At 35.1% G+C, this 19,991-nt stretch overlaps 1 protein-coding gene across 1 annotated transcript in view; it reads right to left on the reverse strand.

Annotated features, from left to right (window-relative positions):
• Positions 1-9,170: 9,170 nt before the first annotated feature.
• Positions 9,171-19,991, reverse strand: part of LOC131052304 (uncharacterized) — a 296,561-nt gene continuing 285,740 nt past the window's right edge. The window contains exon 13 of the mRNA XM_057986927.2: positions 9,171-9,511. Coding sequence (XP_057842910.1) covers positions 9,371-9,511 — 141 coding nt within the window. The 3' untranslated portion in view covers positions 9,171-9,370. The remainder of the gene's footprint in view (positions 9,512-19,991) is intronic.

The following is a 19,991-nucleotide window of genomic DNA, read 5'->3' on the forward strand; positions in this document are numbered from 1 at the left end:
AAAAAAAGTTTTCGCTTCCCCTAAGCCCTTCTAATAGGTTAATTCGTTAATGAATTAATTTAAAAAAATTGAATAATTTATTTAATTAAGAGGAGAAGGGGTTGAGGATGAATTAATTAAATATTAATTTAATTAACTGATTATTGAAGGTTAAATAATCAAATAAGTAGTAAATATTCATTTAATTAAGTGGACAAATTTATGTGACTACATATATCATTGATCCTAATCTCAAGGATGTCATCGACAACATTCTAAGAATTATGCTGCATGTGGGTGGTCTCAATCCTATTAGAGACCTTTTGCATCTACTTATCCAAGTGTGGTGTTCTTGGCTAGCCAAATTTTGACAAGTTTCCTCACTTGGAACTAACAATTTCCACTAATTGTTCTAGAAAACATATAGAAGATTAAGAGGAGGGTGCTCTTACTAGACGAGAACCTATTGATGATGATGCTTGAGATATGGGGTAGAATTGATGAATATGATTGCCCTCCTACCAATGTCACTCTTGTTGATTAGTGACTTGTTCTATGCTTATTTTTTATTAGGCTATGCCCTTTGTTCAAATTTATTTGTTGTCCGTACTTTATGTTGCCTATACTTTGATGGTGTGCCTTTCCACCATCCATTCCTTTTTTGCGAATAGTATATTCTATCTTTTTACTTAATAAAAAGTAATATACATCTTATTCATCATTTTATATGGGTCGTACTCTTGAAACTTTCTACTATTTTGTAAATGATGATGATGGTTGGAGTTTAATTCAAAACGAGAATGATGAAAGCTACACATTGCAAATGGATTTCTTTGGAATCAATCGAGAATTGTTAGATTAGTTTAAATCCAACATTGAAAACTTGATATTATTTTAATCACATGTTAATAGTTCTTAAGTAGTTCTAATAACTTAGTGGATGCATAAGTAAACAAAATAACCCACAATTTTTATTATAATGTCTCTCAATGTAATAAGTTAATTCATTACCAAGCAGAAATAAATGAAATTATATAATAAATAAACAGTTATTTTATTCATAGACTTTCTACTATTTGATGAATAATACTAGGTAACTTTAGTTCAATTCGAGAAGATAAATGGCAAAACCTCTAGAATCACCCAAGAGCTATTAGATTGGTTTATATCGAATTTTTGAGAACCTGACATTATTTTATAATTTTATTGACAATTCTTAAATAGTTATAATAAGTGGACCCATAATTAAATAAAATAATCCATCTTCGTTGCCCTATAGAATGTCTCTTGGTGCAATAAGAGATGCATAGTGTTAGGTACCTACCTTTATAAACTTGTAATAATAGTATATGTATTGTAATTGCTTGGCATCCATATTATATAACATAATTGTTAGTATAAATAGTGTCATTATAGATCTAGTTAGGACATCACCTTTCTAGGTTTGACCTATTCACGCTTAGCTTAAGTTTACTATGGCTTCTTCATACTTTTGTCTCACCTCATAACATTGAGGCATGTTTCCTCATCACTTGCAACACCTATTGCATGCATACTTGCCACTCACTCACACATTTGTCAAGTGACCTCACAAGTGTTGCACCTTTGGAGGGGTAGTTAGAGCTTGATTCCTACCTTCTCACCTCCTCATCTTTGCCTATTTATACAAGGTTGATAATTGTATTATACACTCTTAATTCATATATGATAGACATACTATTGTGCTTTATTATTCACTTGTGGAAGGTTATTAATTTGTGCTTTTTGATCTTGGCTAATTCCAATATGGTATTAGACTCATACCGACATGTTCCTTCTTGCATTAAGGTGAATCCCTCACATAGCCCTATCACCAGAAAGCCGTGGAGCTAAATGGACATCACCATTGCATCTAGAAGGCTCGGGAAATGAACAATACCTTTCATTTCGTCTTTTTCGATAAATTTTGTCATTGTACAAATTTGTATGGACAAAAGATTTAAAAAAATAATGATTATTTTAGCTAAAGGTTGAAATCGCTCTCTACTAATCTACCCATCTACCCATTTCACTTTTTGGGTTGAAACTTTTGTTCAAAAGGGATTAAAAAAATTAAACAAGGGCTACCCAACCCCTTGCAATTATACTAATTTGGTTGTGAATTTTTCTTTTGCAAATTATTTTGGCATCATATTGCCTTATTCGCAAAAAAAGAAAGTTGGGCCTATTTGGCATGTTGCTTTGTTTGGTCAAATTTGTTGAATTGTAAGGTTTTTTTTGGAGGTTTCTAAATCATCATGAAGGCATTGACACATTTAACATTTGTAGATATGTGGCGGTTTCCTACGACCTTAATTATCCAATCGTGGTGTGAGTGGCTCGAATCAATGTTATGTTACTTGCAAAAGGCCATTGATAGTCTTCCTCTCTCATAATTGGCAAACCCACTTTAAGGATACGGAAGGCTAGATCTTGGCATTCTGATGTAGGGTTGAAAATCCCAACTTAGAACCACACATGCAAATCCTTGTTGTTTTCACGTAAAATCTGATATAGGTATTCTCCTAATGCAAAGCACATACAAAATGCAACTCAAATATGCAAGTAATGCAAAAAATCAGCAAACGACTTCTCATTAATCTTATCCAAATGTTCAAGAAATGAACAAATTACATAGTAAATCTGCAAATACATTGCATAGCAACCTTATAGGCTTCAAATAACACTCCATAATTAGATAAAAAAATGATTAAATCAATCACAATAACTAGAAGAAATTACAAGCCAAAACACTTCTTTCCCTCATGCATCCTGAAATCTGCAGTTTATTTTTCTTCTTCTTTTCCATCTACAAACCTATGATTTATTCAAAGACAAATTTCTTCTTCTCCTCAAACTTCCCAAAAAACTGAAATGGGAAATCCCCAAATGAATATTGAAACTTTCATTTTAACCACCATAGTTAACAAAACTCTTATTTAGTAACCTTCCCAAATGTCACTCCCAAACAAGCGAAGGGCATCTTCCCAACTTAAAAATTGCCATCAAAGCTTCTGGATGCTTTCTCAACTTCACCACCAAACTTGCTATGAAATCAATCCACTTTGCCATCAAATCCATTTAACAAGGCCTTGAAATAGAAATTGCCCAATAACTCATTCTTAGGCGCCCATTTGAACAACTATATTTTTGGAGTGAATTTGTGAGTCGTCACAAGTTGTAACTCATATTTCCCACAACAAAACTAATATTCTAAATTTGAGGAAGAATATGCCAAATTCGAATTTGAATCTCCTTTCCACCATGGATACTCTTGCATCAAACACTCAAGGTAATTTGAAATGTTTCATGAACTAAAACATTTGTAGATTCTTGTGCTTACCCTCTTATACTCAATGCCTTACAAAGCCTCGACAACAAATCTTTTTCTAAAGACCCTTAGGTTCAAAACATGTAAACTATTGGAGCCAATGAGGATTTATCATTTACATATGCTTAAGTTTCACTTAGGCAATTGACATAATATTTTATTAGATATTAGTTGCATTTAGGTGCATAGTATTTAATATTGCATAGTGCATTTAATATTTGATACTTGTAGTTACATGTCAGTTAGACTTTACCTCATAAAACGTCTACTATATATATACAGGGCATTTGTACATATTTCAAAATCTCAATTCATCACCACTCATTGGTGAAATAGCTTTGCTTCTCTTGCATTTGCTAAGGTTTTTTATTTGCATATTGTTATTACTGGGAGGTGGTTTCACCAACATGGTATTAAAGTAGGAAATGCTATAATTTGACATTAGTAAGGCTCTCAGAAGTTTGATGACATGGGCCACCTGAGTGTACAAAAAATCTTAAGGAAATCCTTAAAGTCCCTTGGATTTTCATCCAAAGACTAAACCTTCTCAAAGGGAACCCTAAAATGAACATCATATTCTCTAGGAGGAGATCTTGAGGAGCGTTTGGTTGAGAATTTAAATTGTTAGCCTTAAAATTCACAAAATTTGGATCACCTGAAACAATTGGTCTTGGTTTGGGAAGACTGTGAGTGTGCCTTATCTCAAAAGTGTTCATATTTCAAAAACGTATGACTACACTCTTGGAAGTAGTAGACTAGGTCGTGAAACTCATAGAAAGCTATCACAATGTACGATCTAGCAAGCCTCAGGGAATAAGAGAAGAAAATTTGTGAAAAAAGTTCTCTATTTAAAAGATTGTTTGTTTTTAATAACTTTTCATTTATAAAGGTTGTCTTGACATCAGGTTCACAAAGATGTAGAGAATGGAAAAGTGAATTACTATGAGAGATAATCAATCCTTTGAGAGCTTAGGTTCTAATCCCACACTTAGATAAATCTAGAGGTACACACGACCTTCAAGTTTATCTAATTAATTAACAAAATCTAGGTTTTAGTAAACACAAAGTTAAATTAAATTCTCAAGACTTCAAGAACAAAACAATATAGACTACATAGTGTCTCTTAGATAGTTTGGTTAGCTCTCTGTCTAGGACATTTGTGTGGTGTGTAGACAAGAGCATGGCAAGTTGTCCAATCTTTTACAGACAAAAAAGTAAAGATTGTCTATAGAAAGACAACAAAATAATTTACATAGAACCTAAAGTTCATAAAGTACTAAATGTAACCAAATAATAGATTTAACATACAATAAATGGAAAGGAATGTATTAAATCATATTGAACTACGAAATGACAAAGAAAAAGGAGAGAAATCGCTAATAGCATTGGACAACCTCACGAACCTTTACCAGACAACTCTTCAATGCCTACACACAAAAGACCAAAAAAATTGTTGGGGGTGGCTATATAGGGGCTTGTTGTAGTCAAACCCCTGTTTTGGTATTTCCACCTCCAAGGACAACCAAAACAAATAGATTGATAACAAAAATACAATGAGACATTAATGCTATCGAAATTAAAAAGACAATATGCTAAGGAAGCTTCAAAAATGATGGTTACCAGTCCACAAAAGAAAGCAAGCAGTTTGCAAAACAAAGATGCCCTCATGCAAATACCACAAAGAAGTAGCAATGACCTTCAAAGGTTGTATAAGATGATCTTTGATGTAGCAACAATATAGTTTTCTAGCACTATTGTGTGTGAGAGAATGAAAGAGTTGCACAATGGCATGTACACTTAGAGAGCCAAGTGATAATGTTGTTCAAAATGAAAGAATCCAAGAATGGAGTTCAAAAAAAGAGTGTTAGAGGCAAAAGGAAGGTTTCAAAAGCCACAATAGTAGGGTTGGAAGGATTCTCGATGACAATGCAGGTTGGTAGAGGAGTTACACTATTGAAGTGTAGCAAGTGTAATGTCTCAATAGTCAGTATGACTGTGGGTTTTTGTGGAATGCTAGTGCATCAAATAGACGTCTACATGTGGCCCATTTGTTCGGGTGAAAAGCCGAACCCAATGGTCTAGAAATCAAATATGCTTGGAAAATCAGCAATGTTAAAGGAGTATGAATTATTGTCTTACATTTAACTAAAGGAAGGTGTATATGATGTGAAATTGAATAGGATGATTTTGATATTATAGTATTTAATTTATATATTTGATTATATATAATATAATTGATATATAAAAATGATTAATTATAAATTAATATTTAATTTTTATATATTCATATAATTTATAATGACATTACAATTCCTTACACATCTTTTTATAACTAATTTTTCAAGTACTATATGTATTTGTGTCACCCCCCTACCCATCGTCCCCCCATTGTCCCCTAACTTAGGCCCTTGGTCCACTTGTCCCCAAAACCCACCCCCCCATTCCCCCATCAAGAAACTCTCTGGAACTATGTCTACAACTGAAATATAAATAGGTTTGGGACAAGCATTGTTCATTGGACATTTTGTTTGCTAGAATAAATTCTACTTATTCATGGAAAAGTTTGAAGCACAAGCTTATGTCTTGGACTTTTTTTGAATGGAAAATAGTATGAAACTCCCTCTCAAATTAATCATCAGATTTCATGATATTGGTTCTTAAAAGTGTTATGATTTGGCAACTTGATTATTGTTGTCAAGGTTAGCCAATAACCAAAACAAATGACAATAGTTACATCGTAAAAAGTTGTATATTGGTTTATATTCATGTGTAGAAATATAAAATACATGCCAAGCATACCAAACATATAACCATTAGGGCAAGCCTTTCTTTTCACATGATTGCACTGACATTTTTGTAGATAATAAAGACTGTCCACATAGTGAAGTCACATTGTATACAAGTGAACATAACTTTGTTAACGTTTAAAGTTGACCTTTAACATGCATACACGTTCAACTTTGTCTATGCATCTACAAAAATTTCAAATAAAAAGGTTCATATCTTGTAGATTTTAGATAGAGCTATATTAGAGGAATAAACTATGTTATCATCACTAAGTCAACGAAATAAAATTGACCTCATCTAGTGAGGCCTCATGTTAACTTCAAAGTCCACTTGGTTAACACCTAAATATTCTAGAGGCAATAAATGCATTATCATCATCCCTACATGCTTTTATGTTGGAGAGATTGATATGATAATTTTTTTGAGTAAGTAAACTACAAGGCTGTATTAAGGACCATAGAAGGTGGCAATAGTACCACCCCTATTCAAGCATAGAAAGAAAAATTGAGCAGTATAATGTCCCCTTCTAGCATGTAGTTAGCTTTGCTTTCCGTTAGCATATTCCCAAGTTCCCATAGGCTATTTGTGATGGTTAACTCATTGTTTTGTGGAGAGATCGGGTTTTTAGTTTTAGTGGTTTTCGACAGTAGTGCTATTTTTAATATATGCTATTTTAAGTGCTATTTTGGGCACTTGGCATTCACTTCAGCTTTAGTTCTGCTTAGGTGCAAATTGGTTTCTTTTTCGATGCCTCGACAAATTTTTTGTAAGGCAATGGAAATATTTAAATATTTCAATAAGTGTTTTAAAAGTGTCTTTTTAATATTTAAGTGTTAAATATTTCATTAAGTCATGTCCCCAAGTTGGACACCTAGGTTGTGGAGGACAAAAATTGTTTTTAATAAAAGGTTTTATGGAGGCCTCTTCGAGGGAATAAAATATTCAGATATTTGAAATGCCCTAATTTTTCCCTCCAAGCTCTATATGTTAGAGCTTGGGCTCTAATTTCTTCATTTTGATTTTCACACATACAAAGATGTTGTTGGATTAAGCTTTGGAGTTCTTTCTGATTTGTTGAGGATCAAAACCTTTTGCAATTTGTTTGGTTTCGATGGTGAAAGCCCACCCTAACTAATTCATTGTTTTTTCATTTAGAGAATATGCTTGATTCCCTTGAGTTTGGTGATTCAAGTTTTGCAAGGATGAAGATTTATATGGTATTTTGATTTCGACTTCTAGGTCTTGGTGTGATTGGTGATATTTAGTGATTTTGACACACTTGCAAGTTTTGGGTCGATTTCTAGACTAGGCCACACTTCCAACCACATGCTAACCTATATTTTGGTTCATATTTCCTGGGTATTGCTCATTTGCTTCAAGATATTGATTCAATGCACTTTCCTTAATTGGGCAAGCAATCTCCATATGTAATTTGAAGGGTTTTCGGTGATTTCGAATTTTCAAAGAGGAATCGCCCCTTAGGCAGGCCATACAAGTTTGGGTAACTGAAAGGAACAGAGTGTAGAAACAACCTACCTAATGCAAAAAACTTATAGGAGAGAATGCAAAAATTTCTTACAAAAAAATAAACAGTTATAGATGTGGATGCACAAAGGCAAAGTAGTTTCAGAATACATAAACACATAAAACCATTAACACACAGATTTGCATGGGAAAACCCTTACAACGTAAAAACCACACACCAAGTAGATATCAATTGTATTATCAGTAATACGAATTACAATACAATAATTAGAGTTAATGATCTTCAGGTGTAGTTACAATCATAAAGATCTTTGGAGGGACTTCAGCAACATAACGAAGTCTCAAAAATAATAAATTTTTCTCATACAAAACAACTAAGGCACTAACATACTTATAGAGCCCAATACATGAAAAGTAAGTGCCCATGGTTTCTAAAACCATCTCCCACACTTAGATAGACAAGTGGTGTCCAAACAACTTTCCATGTTCATGACACGTTGCAAATAGAACTTTCTTAACCACTAACACCTACCCTTCCATAATGGTAACCTTCCATATACAACAACACCCATTACATAGAAACTTCCCAAATCCATACTTGGGCATCCAACATGCGGAAAGCTACCTGCTAAAATGAACTCACCATAAATGTAAACTGCTATATTAACTCCTCTAAACCCGCAAGTCCTGACTTAGCAGTTTCCATATCCCGACAAGAGTTATCCCAACAACCACGTGACACACGGCATCTAGGCACTTCTCCTAGGAAATTTACAAATCCTTTGCCCAACATGAGTGCTCAAGTGACAAGTGGCACAATTTTGTGCTCCGCACTAACCATATAGAAAGCCAACACTCAAATGGGCCCCACAAAGTGACAGCAAATTAGTAACATAACTGTTAGGATATAATGAATAAAATCAGCAACGTGGGATTAAATTAAAACAATTAAATAAATGCTAGGACTCTCAGGACTTTCAAAGGTTGAGACACCTTAAACCCAACAGTAACTTCAAGTTTGGTGCCATGAGTTTATGGGTGAGATTTGAGAGTTGCAAGACATTCTTCCTGAGGTGTTTGGACTGGTACAGGAGATAGCATGGGTTTTTGAAGGACTAGCTAGTCGTCCCAGTGGTAGATAGCAGCCAATCAGCTACAGCAGACTCATCTGGAGGTTTTCTGAGCATTTATCAGTCCCTAATAAGTGAAACTCTCTTGTCAAAGTGCCGTCATATAAGTTTAAACAGTTTGAAGGGGTTTTTCTATGTTTGGTAAGGCTTCTTTGACCTGTTGCTGCATTTAGAGGTCTAATTTCTGTCAAGGAAAGGCATTATGTATTGCTGATGATGAATGAGCATCAAATCATGACTTGTAACAGATCTGTGATGAACTTTCCGACTGCAGTTCAGAGGTAGTTTGTTTTGTTTTATGTTTGTATTGCATTGTAATATCATTTACTATGAATATAGTAAGTTTGGAATGTTTTAATGTATTTTCCAATACTATGTATAAGCTTTAAAACAAATAAAAAAACATCAGATCAGAACATATCAGCAAGCATTTTCAGTTGTTTTGGCAAGTAACCTTGAATGGCAAAATTCATTTTCAAAAGAAAAAAAAAATTCTGGGGTACACATTACAAGCAGCTACAACAGAAAACCTTGTAACATATTTTAAATGCAGATCGTGTCCATTCTACCATTCTAAGGAGAACAAAAATATAATGTGATAAAGATGATACAAATATGATTTATCATAACATTATTTATATTACAACTTTATATAGATTCCTTTAATGTGTAGTAAGCCTGCAATAAGAGACCAGAAGAAAATCTCAAAAAACACATACACTAGCTTACCCCACCTTTTAGAGTGGAGTATTCCTTGGATCAGCAGCTCAACAGCATTCACCTGCACATGAATTCAACTCAGGATTCTCTAGATGAATGCTAAAATACAGTAAATAAATAGAACCATGCAATGCAAAGCATGTGCAGTCCTAAATTATCTAGCATATCATCCCTAACTAGCCATGGATAGTGAATCCACTAGCAGCACCTGTACAAGTATGCCAACATGTCTTAGAGATAAAAAAAATGCATCAGTCATTGACTTCAAGGACCAGCAATCTCATTGAAGTCATTTTCTAACTCATTCCTTGTGTATGATGCATAAATGAAAAAATCTGCAAAAAATCATTTAACTTCTGGTTTTTCGCGAGTCATTTATGGCAACGATTTAATCTGCAAAAAAATCTTGGGCCATTTTTTTGGGAAAAAGGGACAATTTATTGAAAAAAACCACAAAAAATCGGGAGAAAAACTCAAATAAATCTGCAGTAATGATTTGTCAGGTATTCTTTTACTGATTACTATCATGCAATTGATTACATAACCTTGCACCTTGCCATTTGCGAATCAATTAGTGTAACTGTATACCTATCTACAAGTAGTTAAAAATAGGTGCCTTCAAGGGATGTGGCATCTCTGTGGGAAGAATGTGAATCCTTTGGGTGTATGTGTGAGGAAAACTTCAATATGGTGTTTTTGCATGATATGGTAGTTTCATGTGGAAGTCTTAAGCTTCTTGAACTATGTTCTTGACGTTGAAGGTATGTTGTGAAGGCTGACAAAGTTCATCAATGTGTATGAGATGAACTGAAAATTTGAAAGGCTTTGTGTGCACATGCCAATGCCAGCTATTGAACAAACTACAAAGTATTTATTTTATTGAAGATGTGAAGTCGACGAGAACTTTAATTCTACAGAAAGGAGATTAAAGGAATGCAAATCCTCTATAATATGTACTGAACTCAAGTTCATTGTAATATCCCTTGTTAATTCTGATCCAAATTTGCTGATTAGAGGCTCAAGGAATATCGTCAAACACTTTGCACACAATGTCTGATCTTGCTGATTAGGGCTTTGGTTTACCTTGCTATGAGTTTGTATGCTGCAAATGATATTTTTTTGAATGCTTCTAATGATACAAGGTGGATTATTAATGTAATAGAAATGATGTGCTAACCGTTCTTGACCTTTCACATGCATATAAGTGACTGAAATTAACTTGTACAGCTAGTTGGCATATTGTCAAACACTTTCCATGCATCCTAGTTAACCAACATGCACTTACAGCAATTGGGAATTATGACAAACACTTGGTGTGTGGACTAGAATGCAACTTGAAGCATATCAATATGTGTTAATGCATCAGTAGCTTCTGCAAGATAAGACTCTCCTAACTCATTAATCTCCTCTATTCTGTTATTAGTTTACTCATTCATGCTTTATGTTTATCAGACTATAACATTGGTCATAATTATGATATTGATATTGGATAATGATGGATTAGATTGACGACCTGCTTAACTATGTTAAGCGTCAATCTAAATGCTATCGGGCCATTAACCCGATAGCATATTAATGTCGATTCATATCGGCATTAATATGCTATCGGGGTATTAACCCGATAGCATATAATGCTAACAGCTATTGTTATTGTTTACGTTATATTGATCCATTATCATATGCTTTGATACCGATTCATTATCGGGTATGTTTTAGATCTGTTACAATTAACAAATGATACCGATTCATTATCGGGTATGTTTATAAGCACTGTTACCATTAAACAATGATACCGATTCATTATCGGGTATGTTTATAGCATCAATTAGTTATGAATCGGTTGATGGTTGTAAGAGTCACGACCAAGTGACATCTTGGTCGGACATGTCTAAAAAGACATGTCCGATCAAGGTGCCACTTGATCGTGGCCATCTTACTACTTATACTTCATTCAAATTAAAGGAGATGACATTTGAAATTGATACATGTTCATCCTCCTTACCTGCAGTAAAAGGCAGATAACAATATTAGTGTCATAGTCATAATATAAAATAAAAGGACACCATCCTGCATATAACTTGTCCATTAAATTGGAAATTACAATACTTTTACATGGTATCAGAGCCAAGTTGATCGAACTTGAGGCTATTTAATTTCGTGAAACAAATTTAAGAACAAGTTTATAATACATCACATTTCTTCAAATGGCCAGTGCTATCAGATTCAAAGACAGACTCGGAGGTGGCGATGATTTTTCAGCCTAGAAATTCAGAATTCAAATGATCCTAAAGGAGAACAAAGTGGATTCGTTCGTTCAAACTAAAAATGATCAACCCGAAAATGAACCTGACAAAACAGCATGGATTGAGGGAAATGAAAAGGCAATAAAAATAATAGTTGATGGGGTGAGAAACAACATAATGCCCATCATAAGAAAACATCAGACAACCTATAAAATGTTCAAAGCTCTTGAAAGCACATTTGAGATATCAAATGCAAGTCGAACTCTAGCATTAAAACGAGAAATAAATCATATCACCATGAACAAAGGGGAGACAATCAACGCCTACTTTATGCGGATATCAGTTCTAAAAGATGAACTTGCAACTCTGGACTACGAGATCCAAAGCAAAGAGTTAACACTCATTGCTTTAGATGGGTTGTCTAGTGGATGGAGCACATTCGCCCAAGACATCAGTACAAGGTCCAAATATCCCAAGTTTGAAAGATTAAGGGATGATTGTCTCCAAGAAGAATCAAGATTGAACAAGATGGGAATGAAACACAAGAATATAGATGAAGACCTACAAGTTCTAAACACCAATTCCACCAAGCAAAACAAGAAAAGGCAGTTTAGAAAGAGAAAAGGTTGTCAAGGCAAGAATACTTCAAAGAAGGACTTATCTCACATTCAATGTTACAGGTGTGATCAGTTCGGACACTTTGTTGCAAAATGCCCGAAAAGAACCAAGAAACATGCCACATTTGTCAAAGTAGGAAAGACTAAAGGGGAAGATGACTCCGGGAAATACGTATTCTACTCAACACTCACAAGTCAAGCTTCTAACAAAATCAACTCATGGGTGACTGACAGTGGTTCATCTAGGCACATCACTGGGTTTAGAGAAGTACTGGATTCCATGACAGAGGAGAGTGATGAGGACGTAACCATCGGAGATGACTCCACACATCTAGTCAGAGGATTATATGTCCCCGGCATCAAAAGAAATCTAGTCTCTATATCGGCACTGGAAGATAACGGATACAGAGTAACATTCATGGACAACAGAGTATTGGCTTGGCCAAGGAACTCCTCCATCAAGAAGGCAAAGACCATTGGATAGAGATGGGGCTATCTGTATGAGCTGTGCATGGAACCCAATCTAGCCCTAATCCATGAAGTCACTAATGCAAATGAAGTTTGGCATAGAAGATTAGGCCATCTGAATTTTAGGGCTTTATCTTCAATGGGAAACCTTGTCACAGGTCTACCCAAGTTAAAGCGAGATCATTCAGGAGCATGCAAAGGATGTGCCCTAGGTAAAAATACCAAAGGTGCATTCCAAAATAGTACTAAGAAAACTAGTTAAATTCTAGAATTAGTTCATTCTGATGTATGCGGACCTATGTCCGTATCCTCTCTAGGGGGATTCTTGTATTATGTAATATTTGTTGATGACTACTCTAGGAAGAATTGGATCTACTTTCTGAAAAGTAAAGAATCAGAAGAGATCCTCTCTAGGTTTAAAGAATTTAAATCACTAACTGAAAACCACTCAGGAAACAAAGTTAAAACCCTAAGAACCGACAATGGGGGAGAATAAACATCAGATTCATTTAAAGAATTTTGTAGAGATAATGGGATTAAGAGGGAGCTCACTATACCTTATAACCCCCAACAAAATGGGGTAGCAGAAAGGAAAAATAGGACTATAGTTGAAGCTGCCAAGGCCATGATCCTAGATCAAAACCTTAACACAAATCTCTAGGCTGAAGCATCCAGCACCGCTGTATATATACATAACAGATGCCCTCACTCCCATCTTGAGGACAAAACTCCTGAGGAAGTATTCACTAAGACTAAGCTTGATATTAGCCACCTTAGGATATTTGGATGTCCTGTCTATATCCATATACCTACAGAAAAGAGATTAAAACTAGAACCTTCTGGAAAAAGAGGATTGCTTGTAGGATATAGTGAAACCTCCAAAGCCTATAGAATCTATGTACCTGGTCAAAGAAATATTGAACTAAGTAGGGCTGTAATCTTTGAAGAGGACCTGGCTTTCAAAAGAGCTCAGAACTTCATAGAACCTGAAATCTATGCACCTACCTTTAACTTAGATGAAAATCCTACCCCTAAGTTTCAGAGGGAGAATCTAGATGAAACTGAAAATGAAAATGAACACTCACCAAGAAATCTCAAGAAAAGACCCCTATGGGCCACCAAAATAGTAGAAGAAGCTCAGAGGTTTGCTACTCCTTTTGGAACCTTCAGAGAAAGCAAAAGACCTAATAAATTTATTAGCTATGTTGCTCTTATGAATGATCTATCTAAAAACGAACTTGACAATGTAACAGATGCCCTTAAACATCAAGTATGGAAGGATGCTATGTCTGAAGAGTATCAATCCATAATGAAAAATGATGTATGGGAAATCGTTCCTAGGCCAACTAAGAAATCTGTTGTTTCTTCTAAATGGCTTTTCAAGATCAAACATGCAGCAGATGGCAGCATTGAAAAGTATAAGGCAAGATTTGTGGCCAGAGGATTTTCTCAAAAGGAAGGAATAGACTATGAAGAAACATTTGCTCCTGTAGCCAAATGTACTTCAGTAAGGACTGTACTAGCTATTGCAGCAGCAAAGGGATGGAAGGTACATCAAATGGATGTAAAGACAACTTTTCTTAATGGAGAGATATCTGAAGAAGTATACCTAGAGAAACCTGAAGGGTTTGAGATCCATCATGCAGAATCTCATGTGTGTAAACTTAAGAAAGCTCTATATGGGCTCAAACAGGCTCCCATGGCCTGGTATGAAAGAATTGACACATATCTATCAAAACTAGGCTTCTCTAAAAATGATGCAGATCCTAATCTCTACTACAAACAGAATAAAGGTGATATGCTAATAATGATTTTATATGTTGATGACTTATTAATCACAAGAGAAGATCACCTTATAGATCAATGCAAGAAAGAACTATCCAAAGAATTTGATATGAAGGACTTGGGATTCCTTCATTATTTCCTAGGGTTGGAAGTATGGCAGAATTCTGATAACATTGTTCTAAACCAAGGCAAGTATACATTAGACATCCTGAAGAGATTTGGAATGCTAAACTGCAGACCTATGACCGCTCCAATGGAAACCAATCTTCATAAACTTAAAGAAGCAACAGCTGAATCACCTTCTACTGACCCCACTCTATACAGGCAAATGATTGGGTCTCTTATGTATCTGGTAAATACAAGACCAGATATCTGCTATGCAGTAAATGCCTTGAGTCAGTTTATGTGTGAGCTAAAGGAGATACACCTGGTAGCAGTAAAACACATTATGAGATATTTACAAGGCACCTTAAATCTTGGTCTCAAGTATGAGAAAATTGATCTTAATCTACACGGATTCACAGATTCAGATTGGGCTGGAAGTGTGACTGACCGGAAAAGCACCTCTGGGTGCTGCTTCAGTTTAGGATCAGCCATGATATCTTGGATCAGCAGAAAGCAGTCTTTTGTAGCGCAAAGTTCCACCGAGGCCGAATACATTGCAGCCTCCATGGCTGCCCGAGAAGCAATATGGCTTAGGAAGTTGCTTGTGGGATTGTTTGGTAATCCGATGAAACCTACTATCATCCATTGCGACAATCAAAGTTGCATAAAGCTTTTAGTGAATCCAGTGTTCCATGATAGATCCAAACATATTGAGATCCCATACAATTATGTACGAGACATGGTAGACAAAAATGTGATCAAATTAGAATATGTTAGTATGGGAGATTAGACTGTAGATATTCTGACCAAACCACTTTCCAGAGTGAAGGTTGATCACTTCAGAAAGGGTTTAGGTATGATAGAAAGGTAATCTGCTTTGTAAATAAGATGTTGAAAATGTAAACTTCTTTTGTCATGTTGAGACATTCTGGGTTTTTACCCCCTGTGTTCATATCTAAGAGGTGACAATCTCTCAGATTATGAACTCTTGTATGTAGACATCATAAGATGACGATCTTATGATTCTCAAACTAGTTATCATGTTGGATCTCTGGTATGTCATGGATGTGCCATGATGGCGTTGTGATAAAACATTTGAATAAAATGTTTGTGCACATATCACAACCGGGATAAGATGAGAATTTAACCATCGTCATATGTTTATCCTCAGTATTGCGTGTTTAGGCAATACTGATATCACGTGTTTAGGTGATATCTTGTCATAATAAAATGATGAATCTTTTATATCACATGGTTGGGTGATACTCTATGTCACATACTTAGAGTAATGTTTTATATTTGTATCCTATGTTCTGATGGTACTTCATATCATATGTATAGATGATATATATTCTTGGAGACTGAGATTTTTGGAAAAGAAATGTGATGCAGGTTACTTTATCTTTCAAAAGCTAAGAGGGAGTGTTAATGCATTAGTAGCTTCTGCAAGATAAGACTCTCCTAACTCATTAATCTCCTCTATTCTGTTATTAGTTTACTCATTCATGCTTTATGTTTATCAGACTATAACATTGGTCATCATTATGATATTGATATTGGATAATGATGGATTAGATTGACGACCTACTTAACTATATTAAGCGTCAATCTAAATGCTATCGGGCCATTAACCCGATAGCATATTAATGTCGATTCATATCGGCATTAATATGCTATCGGGGTATTAACCCAATAGCATATAATGCTAACAGCTATTGTTATTGTTTACGTTATAATACCCCGATAGCATATAATGCTAACAGCTATTGTTATTGTTTATGTTATATTGATCCATTATCATATGCTTTGATACCGATTCATTATCGGGTATGTTTTAGATCTGTTACAATTAACAAATGATACCGATTCTATATCGGGTATGTTTATAAGCACTGTTACCATTAAACAATGATACCGATTCATTATTGGGTATGTTTAAGCACTGTTACCATTAAACAATAATACCGATTCATTATCGGGTATGTTTATAGCATCAGTTAGTTATGAATTGGTTGATGGTTGTAAGAGTCACGACCAAGTGACATCTTGGTCGGACATGTCTAAAAAGACATGTTCGATCAAGGTGCCACTTGATCGTGGCCATCTTACTACTTATACTTCATTCAAATTAAAGGAGATGACATTTGAAATCGATACATGTTCATCCTCCTTACCTGCAGTAAAAGACAGATAACAATATTAGTGTCATAGTCATAATATAACATAAAAGGACACCATCCTGCATATAACTTGTCCATTAAATTGGAAATTACAATACTTTTACAATATGAACATTACATCAAACAGTTACCATGCAACTTGTCCCTCCATTATTGAGGTGCAATTCAATTACAATGCTGGTATTGATATGAGCAGCCAAGACTATTGGCCTTACAATGATTTCCCAATGCTACACAAGTCTGATATAAAATGATCATCTACAGCAGCCCCCCTTAAGGTCTGATATAACAATTGATTGCTCAGGAAATAACACTACAATGCATGAAGTGACTGAAAGAACCTGTCTATGAAGCCTCCTCAATTGATGAAGAGTTGGCAACCTTAACTCATGCAATGAGGACTCCTTGATGCCAGATTGTTGCACAAAGGTAGCCGCCCCTGTTTCAGACCTGAAGCTTCATACAATGAATAATTTGCAGCCTTTATGCCTTCTATTATGCATCAAACATGATCGCCTAAACCTTAGGAAGGCAGTGCCCAAGGTAGCAAGAGTAATCGATGAATATTATGCTCCCAATCTGCAAATAGATGAAGTCTGATATGGGAATTGATGACTGTCAGTGTGTTTCTCAAACCCATGATTTTCTCCCCAGTGAAAATGAATATTTTGTGCCATCAATGCCTCCAATAATCTGCTTATTATTTCTTCCACAAATTGGCACTTGGCCACTAAATTTGTAACAATGAAGGGCCTATATTATCTCCTCCGATTTGCTGCAACCCTTCAGTGGATATTTCACTTCCTCAGTTATGTGTATCAATGGGAGTTTCCGTTCCCAAAGACCTTCGGTGTAGACTGCAGAAACCCACGGCTTCTTCACAGTTCATGAATTAAGAATTAACAATTGCTCAATGAATGCCTAATTTGACCTTCTTGAGGTAAATTTATAATATTCTCTTCAAGAAGTGCGATTTCCCTCAAAAAGCACATTTAAAACATATTAAATCTTATATCATTTGCACTTAGGAAATCTTTTAATATTTCCTTGAAGTTGGCACCCATAATTAATTAATTATATGGCCCCCTTTTAATGATAACTTGACCCTCAACTTAAAGTGCAAATATAACATTATTTTATAACTTAAACCATTAATTATTATTAAAGTCACCTTTAATAATAATTAAACATTATAACTTAGGCATTTCTCCTTATTTCTCCATGCCAACTGAAACTGGAATTGACACTGCCAATAACAACCCCATTCAGGTGCTCTGCAATAAATAGCAGCTATGACTGGATGACTTACTATAAATAGTAAGTGTGGACAACTGAACCCTGAAACCTCTGCAAAGGCGAAGCCTAACCCCCACTGAACTCTGGAGAAGAATGAAACCATTAACTTAACAAGTTTCTGCCACAGAGACCCTCTATCCATTTGCATTAGCCTACGAGGGCCAAAATAATAGGCTAAACCATCAAGTACAGGAATGAGCTAAAAAGGGGACATTACATTCATTTAGAGGTTGCACTTAATTTTTGGTATATGATGTATTTACTCAAACTTTGATTTATATATGATGGAAAACAGTAATATGTTCTACAAATTTAGTGTATGTGTGTTTTTCAAGAATATTTTAAGAATTATATATTTTCAAATGTTTGATAAATTTGCCGAGTTTTTGCCAATTTTTTCTTGATTTTTTGCCGAGTCCTGAGTTTTCAAAAATTTTGGGCCAAAAGAGTTATTGCCAAGTAAGAGTTTTTCATCTTTGGTATGATGCATGAAGATGAAACTTATTTTGAAAGAGATTAGAAAAATACAGAGTTCATAGGAGAAAATAGTAAAAACTAATTGAAGAGAAGCCACATGGGTAATCCAGACGCCTAAGGGCTCTTCCCAACAGCTGTCAGAGTGCCATACCGGCAGATTCAACTGCAGTCAAATCTGTCAGCAACAAACAGACTTGCAGGCAACATGTTTGACCATGGTTGAATCTGTCACTTACAGTCAGTTTTTGCAGGCAGAGTCAAGAAGAGGAGAAATGGGTATGACTGGAGCTTCTGGGGATGCCTGGCCTCTTCCAATTTTTTCTCTAACTGAAGAGGAAACTACAACAATCTTCCTGTGACTTGTAGAAGAGGTTCTTTCCATCTTTTGGGTTGTAACTGTGCATTTGAGGGCAGTCCAAGTTTGTATGAGTGTTATTGCAGTTGGATCTTGTACTGGAAGGACTGGGATGGTTGCAGGAATACATTAAGGAGAAGAACTTGGCAGATTTGAGTGGTGTCATGGATTGGGCGGCAGTGGATGGGTCAGAGCTGAAAGAGGACGAGGAAACGATGGATGAAAACCACAGTGCGTACGGACTAGACTACCCATGGAAATCTAGGAAGACCAAGAGGACTGTTGGGACAAACATGACAAGTGGGGTGAAAGGTTTTGTTTTTTGGCATATACATAATGCAATTTGAGCTCAATTTTGAACCTGTAAGGGGCTTAATAATAGTAACTGTTGTAGAATGTCAATCCCCATTTGTTAATATGGAGCTGGTTGTAGGCTGTAGACAGTAGGTTTCAGGTTAAGGGGTATTACCAGACACTCTGATTTCTTTGATGAACTCTGTAATGTTTATATTTCCTTGATTTTAATACAAGGGTGCAGTCCCCTTAAACAGTCTTGAATTGATAAAAAAAAGAGAAGAAATTTGCATGCTCATATAAATAAATTCAGAGATAAGATTCACATGCAATATAGAAGCAACAAAATTTTGATTTTTCAAAACATTCAATTGCATGTTAAGAAAAAAATCTATATATCATTAGATAGGGAAAATTGAGAGTAGATCCAACACTACGCAATTGACTTATAGTCCTCTGTTTGAACACAAGATTTCATCATACACAACTATTTACAAAATTGAATGAAAAACACTCCTTCATGTTACAAGCTTTACTATTTATAATTTATATTTTTTTAATTTTTGGGAATTCTTTGGGTATTTACAAATTACCTCTAACTATTTACACCACCTCCCCAAATGATATTAGAATATTACAGTTTTAAATTTGCTAGATGAATAAATATGAACCACAAGATCCCATTTTACAAAGTGGTCACCCTTCATAACTTGTCCACATT

This window comes from Cryptomeria japonica, chromosome 2 (assembly GCF_030272615.1).
Source record: "Cryptomeria japonica chromosome 2, Sugi_1.0, whole genome shotgun sequence".
NCBI classification, from domain to species: domain Eukaryota; kingdom Viridiplantae; phylum Streptophyta; class Pinopsida; order Cupressales; family Cupressaceae; genus Cryptomeria; species Cryptomeria japonica.